The sequence below is a fragment of the Microcaecilia unicolor genome, chromosome 13 (genome assembly GCF_901765095.1).
Source record: "Microcaecilia unicolor chromosome 13, aMicUni1.1, whole genome shotgun sequence".
Taxonomy (NCBI): Eukaryota; Metazoa; Chordata; class Amphibia; order Gymnophiona; family Siphonopidae; genus Microcaecilia; species Microcaecilia unicolor.
This window is the reverse complement of record NC_044043.1, coordinates 54,194,152-54,203,751: the sequence shown is the minus strand read 5'-3', so window position 1 is coordinate 54,203,751 and position 9,600 is coordinate 54,194,152. Positions and strand designations below refer to the sequence as shown.

General features: G+C 43.9%; 1 protein-coding gene across 1 annotated transcript in view; it reads left to right on the top strand.

The window, feature by feature from the left end:
• Positions 1-978: 978 nt before the first annotated feature.
• LOC115482385 (transient receptor potential cation channel subfamily V member 1-like) overlaps positions 979-9,600 on the top strand; it is a 91,888-nt gene continuing 83,266 nt past the window's right edge. Inside the window, exon 1 of the mRNA XM_030222133.1 lies at positions 979-1,277. Within this exon, the coding sequence (XP_030077993.1) occupies positions 985-1,277 (293 nt within the window). The 5' untranslated portion in view covers positions 979-984. The remainder of the gene's footprint in view (positions 1,278-9,600) is intronic.

Sequence of the window (9,600 nt, the reverse complement as noted above, 5' to 3'; positions counted from 1 at the left end):
CTTTGGTCCTGGAGAACTGAGGAACGGAGTTCAATTCCCAGCACAGGCAGCTCCTTGTGACTCTGGACAAGTCACTTAACCCTCCATTGCCCACCACATTGAGCCTGCCATGAGTGGGAAAGCATGGGGTACAAATGTAACAAAACAAACTGGGCAGTAATCAGCATTGTATGCATGCTGACAATTACCACCCAGTTAACACATGAGACTTTACCACTAAGTCAATGGTTGGCGGTAAAGTCTCAGGCCCAAAATGGACACACATCAATTTTCGGCAAAAAAAAAAGGCCTTTTTTGCAGGTGTGCTGAAAAATGATCCTGCGCGCATCCAATACACGCGTCTACCCCAGAGCAGGCCACTTTTCAGTGCACCTCAGTAAAAGGACCCTTATATGCTCTAACCTGCTATGATTCCTTGAGGGAAATTAGCGGGAGAGAAAAGCCAGAATAGAATAGAATATAGCTGGTTACTGCTAAGCGCTGACCATGAATATTCATCTGGAGATAACCTGCTATCTCCCACTGAATATTTATGGATAGCCAGTAATGCACCATTTAACCAGCCAGGAACCATTTCTGGTGGGTTAAATAATGCTGAATATTGAGCGGTAAGTATTTGTAAGGGGAAAATAGGGCGCATCAATATTTTAGTACAGCCCATCATTAGTCATGAGTTTGACATAACTAGTTTAGAGCCTGGGAGTCAAAGCTCCCTTTCTACTCTCTTCTGCATAATCCAAGATGAATCATTTAACCTTCTTATGTTTTATTTTACCCAAACAGAACTGAAACCACAGACTGAAAACCTTCTCACTTATGTTAAAAAATTCTCTATTTCAGATGCACTGGCGATCAAAGAGCATTTACATTCCACCCAACAGTGATTATTTCCTCAGAGTCCATAGAGCACTGTAACCTCATCTCTTCCTGTGCTAGCTCATCTCCTGCAGCCATTCTCAACCCCCATCTCCGATCCTTGAGGAAATGAAGAAATTTGGCAGCTCCTCGGACCTCGATGAATCTGACCAAACAGATGAGACATCATTTAACTTAGAAACCGATGATGTGCACAATGGTGAACTGAATCAGGCCAGCAAGCTTCGACTAGCCAAGCCCGCCATCTTTGGCTCCCCCAAGCAGAAGCGTCTGCGTTTTGGGAAAGGGGACACAGACAGAAGCATGGCACCGATGGATTCTCTCTTCAAAACTGAGAACAAGGTGCTGTCCCCCACAATCAAATTTAACTTAAATTTTGACAAATGCAAAAATAAAATCTGGTAAGTATCTTCTAAACTTGCTCTAGACAATTACTATACATAATAACGTGGAGGGACATTTTCAAAAGGACATCCGAGTCAGAATAGAGAAGTCCAGCTCATAATGTCCAAAACAGATGTCCATGTCACACGCATTTTCCAACAAGAAATGCATCAGGATTTCTTGTTTGAAAATACATGAAATAGACATTCGTGTGCTGAGGACATCCGGCATGAACAGCTTTTTTACAAACTGGAACATCCAACATATGAATGGCACAAAAAGCAGGGAAGAATGGCTATACAAATGTTCATTCATTCATTCATTTTATTTACTTTCTATACCGCCTTTACTGACTAGCAGACCAAGGCGGTATACAATCTAAAATTACAAAAGAGGGTGAGAGTAGAAAGGAACTACAATATCAGACATCCCTGCTGAGCCAAGGGGCAGCCTAGTGGTTAGTGCAGTGGACTTTAAGCCAAGGGACCCAAGTTCAAATCCAACTTTAACTTATTTACTTTCTAATTGTGAGCCATCCAGAAACAAAAAAATACCTTCTGTACCTGAATGTACACTAGCCTTGAGACCTACAGGTGGCTTATCTATCTATCTATCTATCTATCTATCTATCTATCTATCTATCTATCAGTACAGGGTTAAAGTGGGTATTGATCCTGGGTCCTTTAGTGTATCTAAGAATACCTGTGATGTCTGAAGCTGTCATAGAGTCTGGTATCCCTTTTCAGTTTTACTTTCAGGGGAGAGGGAGGGGGCAGCAACCACTGAAGGATTAAGGAGGTGTCATGTCTTAATCATAGGAACATACAGTGGGGGAAATAAGTATTTGATCCCTTGCTGATTTTGTAAGTGTGCCCACTGACAAAGACATGAGCAGCCCATAATTGAAGGGTAGGTTATTGGTAACAGTGAGAGATAGCACATCACAAATTAAATCCGGAAAATCACATTGTGGAAAGTATATGAATTTATTTGCATTCTGCAGAGGGAAATAAGTATTTGATCCCCCACCAACCAGTAAGAGATCTGGCCCCTACAGACCAGGTAGATGCTCCAAATCAACTCGTTACCTGCATGACAGACAGCTGTCGGCAATGGTCACCTGTATGAAAGACACCTGTCCACAGACTCAGTGAATCAGTCAGACTCTAACCTCTACAAAATGGCCAAGAGCAAAGAGCTGTCTAAGGATGTCAGGGACAAGATCATACACCTGCACAAGGCTGGAATGGGCTACAAAACCATCAGTAAGACGCTGGGCGAGAAGGAGACAACTGTTGGTGCCATAGTAAGAAAATGGAAGAAGTACAAAATGACTGTCAATCGACAAAGATCTGGGGCTCCACGCAAAATCTCACCTCGTGGGGTATCCTTGATCATGAGGAAGGTTAGAAATCAGCCTACAACTACAAGGGGGGAACTTGTCAATGATCTCAAGGCAGCTGGGACCACTGTCACCACGAAAACCATTGGTAACACATTACGACATAACGGATTGCAATCCTGCAGTGCCCGCAAGGTCCCCCTGCTCCGGAAGGCACATGTGACGGCCCGTCTGAAGTTTGCCAGTGAACACCTGGATGATGCCGAGAGTGATTGGGAGAAGGTGCTGTGGTCAGATGAGACAAAAATTGAGCTCTTTGGCATGAACTCAACTCGCCGTGTTTGGAGGAAGAGAAATGCTGCCTATGACCCAAAGAACACCGTCCCCACTGTCAAGCATGGAGGTGGAAATGTTATGTTTGGGGGGTGTTTCTCTGCTAAGGGCACAGGACTACTTCACCGCATCAATGGGAGAATGGATGGGGCCATGTACCGTACAATTCTGAGTGACAACCTCCTTCCCTCCGCCAGGGCCTTAAAAATGGGTCGTGGCTGGGTCTTCCAGCACGACAATGACCCAAAACATACAGCCAAGGCAACAAAGGAGTGGCTCAGGAAGAAGCACATTAGGGTCATGGAGTGGCCTAGCCAGTCACCAGACCTTAATCCCATTGAAAACTTATGGAGGGAGCTGAAGCTGCGAGTTGCCAAGCGACAGCCCAGAACTCTTAATGATTTAGAGATGATCTGCAAAGAGGAGTGGACCAAAATTCCTCCTGACATGTGTGCAAACCTCATCATCAACTACAGAAGACGTCTGACCGCTGTGCTTGCCAACAAGGGTTTTGCCACCAAGTATTAGGTCTTGTTTGCCAGAGGGATCAAATACTTATTTCCCTCTGCAGAATGCAAATAAATTCATATACTTTCCACAATGTGATTTTCCGGATTTAATTTGTGATGTGCTATCTCTCACTGTTACCAATAACCTACCCTTCAATTATGGGCTGCTCATGTCTTTGTCAGTGGGCACACTTACAAAATCAGCAAGGGATCAAATACTTATTTCCCCCACTGTAAGTATTGTCATACTGGAACAGACTGAAAGTCCATCAAGTCCAGCATCCTGTTTCCAACAGCAGCCAATCCAGGTTACAGGTACCTGGCAAGATTCCAAAACAGTACAAATACATTTTATGCTGCTTATCCTAGAAATACTATCAAAAAAATAAACGGCTTATGTTTTCTCCAATAATACTATTATTCAAACCCAATACAAAATAAAGAAAGGAGAATATATCTAGATACACTTGTGAATTACTATCGAGGTAGAGTCTCATACCGCTTTGCACGGTTTATCACATCACTCCCATGGTGACTCTGTACACGTGCATCAAACTTTAATCATTGACTCAAACCTCCTCCATCCTATGTTACAATCTTTCTGTTTCATATTTTTATTAAGGTTTTTCAAAACATAAATCAGAAAGGAAAAATCAAACGATAACAACAATCCAAGGCAAATTAAATAAGCATAAATGAGAAAAACAGAACATTTTCAGCATTCCATGACAATACATTTAGACAATCAGCAGTTATACAGTGGTCAGTTGGTGCTATTAAGATCTTGACAAAATAAATCCAAACGAGCCCAAGTCTTTAAGACAGACTTAACTCTCCGATGTTTATGGGCCAGAATTGTTTCATATTTTCCAATCACACACACGTAACTCCACCATTCATTATAATTTAGATGCACATTGTTTTTCCAATTTGAAACACACACCAGTTTGGAAAAATAGAGCATATTGACTCAAGCTAAGTGTCTTTGGAAACATAATTATGTATAAAAGTGAATAACACAGGATGACAAAGTAATTGTTAGTATCATTAAGATTGTAACATAGGATGGAGGAGGTTTGAGTCAATGGTTAAAGTTTGATGCACGTGTACAGAGTCACCATGGGAGTGATGTGATAAACCGTGCAAAGCGGTATGAGACTCTACCTCGACTGTAATTCACAAGTGTATCTAGATATATTCTCCTTTCTTTATTTTGTATCCTAGAAATAAGCAGTGGATTTTCCCTAAGTCCATTTTAAGAATGGCTTATGGACTTTTCTTTTAGAAAGCTATCCAAACTTTTTTAAACCCCACTAAGCTAACTTCTTTTACTACTTTCTCTGGCAAAGAATTCCAGAATTTAATTACATGTTGAGTGAAGAAATATTTTCTCCAATTCATTTTAAATAGTAACATAATAACATATTAACATAAATGACGGCAGAAAAAGACCTGCTTGGTCCATCCAGTCTGCCCAACAAGACAAACTCATATGTGCTACTTTTTGTGTATACCCTACTTTGATTTGTACCTGTCCTCTTCAGGGCACAGACCGTATAAGTCTGCCCAGCACTATCCCCGCCTCCCAACCACCAGCCCCGCCTCCCACCACTGGCTCTGGCACAGACCGTATAAGTCTGCCCAGCACTATCCTCGCCTCCCACCACCGGCTGGCTCTGCCACCCAATCTCGGCTAAGCTCCTTAGGATTCATTCCTTCTGAACAGGATTCCTTTATGTTTATTCCACGCGTGTTTGAATTCTGTTACCGTTTTCATTTCCACCACCTCCCGCGGGTGGGCATTCCAAGCATCCACTACTCTCTCTGTGAAAAAATACTTCCTGACATTTTTCTTGAGTCTGCCCCCCTTCAATCTCATTTCATGTCCTTTCGTTCTACTGCCTTCGCACCTCTGGAAAAGGTTAGTTGGCGGATTAATACTTTTCAAATATTTGAACGCCTGTATCATATCACCCCTGTTTCTCCTTTCTTCCAGAGTATACATGTTCAGGTCATCAAGTCTCTCCTCATACGTCTTGTAACGCAAATCCCTTACCATTCTCGTAGCTTTTCTTTGCACCGCTTCAATTCTTTTTACATGCTTCGCAAGGTACGGCCTCCAAAACTGAACACAATACTCTAGGTGGGGCCTCATCAACGACTTATACAGGGGCATCAACAGCCCCTTTCTTCTGCTGGTCACACCTCTCTCTATACAGCCTAACAACCTTCTAGCTAAGGCCACCGCCTTGTCACACTGTTTCGTCGCCTTCAGATCCTCAGATACTATCACCCCAAGATCCCTCTCCCCATCCGTACCTATCAGATTCTCCCCACCTAACACATACATCTCCCGAGGGTTTCTATTCCCTAAGTGCATCACTTTGCATTTCTTCGCATTGAATTTTAATTGCCAAACCTTAGACCATTCTTCTAGCTTCTGCAGATCCTTTTTCATGTTTTCCACTCCCTCCCGGGTGTCCACTCTGTTGCAGATCTTAGTATCATCCGCAAATAGGCAAACTTTACCTTCTAACCCTTCGGCAATGTCACTCACAAATATATTGAACGGAATCGGTCCTAGCACTGATCCCTGAGGCACACCACTACTCAGCTTTCCCTCCGAGCGAATTCCATTCACCACCACCCTCTGGCTTCTGTCCGTCAACCAGTTCCTAATCCAGTTCACCACTTCGGGTCCTATCTTCAGCCCTTCCAGTTTATTTAAGAGCCTCCTGTGGGGAACCGTGTCAAAAGCTTTGCTGAAATCTAAGTAGATTACGTCCATAGCTCGTCCCTGATTCAATTCTCCTGTCACCCAATCAAAGAACTCAATGAGATTTCCCTTTGGTAAAACCATGTTGTCTCGGATCTTGCAACTTATTGGCTTCCAGGAAATTCACTATCCTTTCCTTCAGCATCGCTTCCATTACTTTTCCAATAATCGAAGTGAGGCTTACCAGCCTGTAGTTTCCAGCTTCTTCCCTATCACCACTCTTGTGAAGAGGGACCACCTCCGCCGTTCTCCAATCCTTCGGAACCTCTCCCGTCTGCAAGGATATGTTAAACAAATCTTTAAGAGGACCCGCCAGAACCTCTCTGAGCTCCCTCAATATCCTGGGGTGGATCCCATCCGGTCCCATGGCTTTATCCACCTTTAGCTTTTCAAGCTGTTCATACACACTCTCTTCCGTGAACGGTGCTCTATCCACTTCAATCTCATTTGTACTTTTTGCAGTCCATCGCGGTCCTTCTCCAGGATTTTCTTCTGTGAAAACAGAACAAAAGTATCTATTTAGCAAATTTGCTTTTTCTTCATCATTATCCACATAGCGGTTCGCAGTATCTTTTAGTCTCACAATTCCCTTTTTAGTCATTCTCCTTTCACTTATATACCTGAAGAAATTTCTGTCACCCCTCCTTACATTTCTAGCCATTTGTTCTTCCGCTTGCGCTTTCGCCAGACGTATCTCTCTCTTGGCTTCTTTCAGTTTCATCCTGTATTCCTCTTCGTGTTCCTTTTCTTTAGTTTTTGTGTATTTCTGGAACGCCAACTCTTTAGCCTTTATTTTCTCAGCCACTTGCTTGGAGAACCATATCGGTTTCCTTTTTCTCTTGCTTTTATTTACTTTCCTTACATAAAGGTTCGTGGCCTTATTTATAGCTTCTTTCAGCCTGGACCACTGTCCTTCCACTTCTCGTATTTCCTCCCAGCCCATCATCTCCTTCCTCAGGTATTCCCCCATTTTACTAAAGTCAGCACGCTTGAAATCCAGAACTTTGAGTTTTGAGTGGCCGCTCTCCACTTTAGCTGTAATATCAAACCAAACCGTTTGATGGTCACTGCTGCCCAGGTGGGCACCCACTCGGATATTTGACACGCTATCCCCATTTGTAACTTCATTGCTCAGGTAATCAGCTGCTCAATCAAAGCACCCTTTTGTACCCTGGACGTGACTGAAACAGGTCTAATTTAGGACATCCCTCTTTTTAGGTTTGGATGTTTCTTCCCATTTGGTAATTACTGTTGGGATGTCCTGATTTTGGGTCCTTCCTAGTCTCACCCAATAACAAGCTCACAACACACACCCTTGCTATTTGGATGTACATTGGACATCTCTTTTCTGCATTTGCAAAACTGGGATTTGGACGTTTCAAGCACATGGACATCCATTAGGATTTTGAGACGTCCATATGCTTTGAAAATAAGCTCCTTACTACTACTACTACTACTATTTAGCATTTCTATAGCGCTACAAGGCATACGCAGCGCTGTACAAACATAGAAGAAAGACAGTCCCTGCTCAAAGAGCTTACAATCTAATAGACAAAAAATAAATAAAGTAAGCAAATCAAATCAATTAATGTGAACGGGAAGGAAGAGAGGAGGGTAGGTGGAGGCGAGTGGTTACAAGTGGTTACGAGTCAAAAGCAATGTTAAAGAGGTGGGTTTTCAGTCTAGATTTAAAGGTGGCCAAGGATGGGGCAAGACGTAGGGGCTCAGGAAGTTTATTCCAGGCGTAGGGTGCAGCGAGATAGAAGGCGCGAAGTCTGGAGTTGGCAGTAGTGGAGAAGGGAACAGATAAGAAGGATTTATCCATGGAGCGGAGTGCACGGGAAGGGGTGTAGGGAAGGACGAGTGTGGAGAGATACTGGGGAGCAGCAGAGTGAATACATTTATAGGTTAGTAGAAGAAGTTTGAACAGGATGCGAAAACGGATAGGGAGCCAGTGAAGGGTCTTGAGGAGAGGGGTAGTATGAGTAAAGCGACCCTGGCGGAAGATGAGACGGGCAGCAGAGTTTTGAACCGACTGGAGAGGGGAGAGGTGACTAAGTGGGAGGCCAGCAAGAAGCAGATTGCAGTAGTCTAAACGAGAGGTGACAAGGGTGTGGATGAGGGTTTTGGTAGAGTGCTCGGAAAGAAAGGGGCGGATTTTACGGATGTTGTAAAGAAAGAAACGACAGGTCTTGGCGGTCTGCTGGATATGAGCAGAGAAGGAGAGAGAAGAGTCAAAGATGACCCCAAGGTTTCGAGCTGAGGAGACAGGGAGAATGAGAGAGCCATCAACAGAAATAGAAAACGGGGGGAGCGGGGAGGTGGGTTTGGGGGGGAAAATGAGAAGCTCGGTTTTGGTCATATTTAATTTCAGGTGGCGTTGAGACATCCAGACAGCAATGTCAGACAAGCACGCTGAAACTTTGGTTTGGATGCAAGGTGAGATATCAGGGGTAGAAAGGTAGATTTGGGAGTCATCAGCATAGAGGTGGTAGGAAAAGCCATGGGATGAGATTAATGAACCAAGGGAAGAAGTGTAGATAGAAAAGAGGAGGGGACCAAGAACAGAACCCTGAGGTACACCGACAGGCAGAGGGATAGAAGTAGAAGAGGATCCACCAGAGTGAACACTAAAGGTGCGGAGGGAGAGGTAGGAAGAGAACCAGGAAAGGACAGAGCCCTGGAATCCAAGTGAGGACAGGATATCGAGAAGTATGCTGTGATCGACAGTGTCAAAAGCAGCGGAAAGATCAAGAAGAATGAGGATGGAATATTGACCTCTGGATTTAGCCAGTAATAGGTCATTGGAGACTTTAGTAAGCGCAGTTTCAGTTGAGTGGAGAGGGCGAAAACCAGATTGTAATGGGTCAAGAATAGCATGTGAGGAGAGAAAATCAAGGCAGCGGCGGTGAACAGCACGCTCAAGTAATTTGGAGAGAAAAGGAAGGAGGGAGATGGGTCGGTAATTAGAGGGACAAGTAGGGTCAAGTGAAGGCTTCTTAAGGAGAGGTGTGACCACAGCATGTTTAAAGGAAGCAGGGACAGTCGCAGTGGAAAGTGAGAGGTTGAGAATGTGACAGATAAAAGGAATAAGAGTAGGAGAGATGGCATTAAGAAGGTGGGTGGGAATGGGATCAGAGGAACAGGTGGTACATTTTGAGGAAGAAAGGAGAAGTGTAGTTTCCTCAATAGTAACTTCAGGAAAGGAGGAAAGGGAATGAGGGGAAGGAGAGAGAGGGGAACGGACTAGTGGAGGGAGAGCTGGTGAGGTAGAGAAAGCAAGGTTTATCTTTTGAACCTTGTTGTGAAAGAATTCAGCAAGGGTCTGAGGAGATAATGAAGGGGGAGTTGGGGGAGGGGGCACCTTGAGGAGAGAGTTC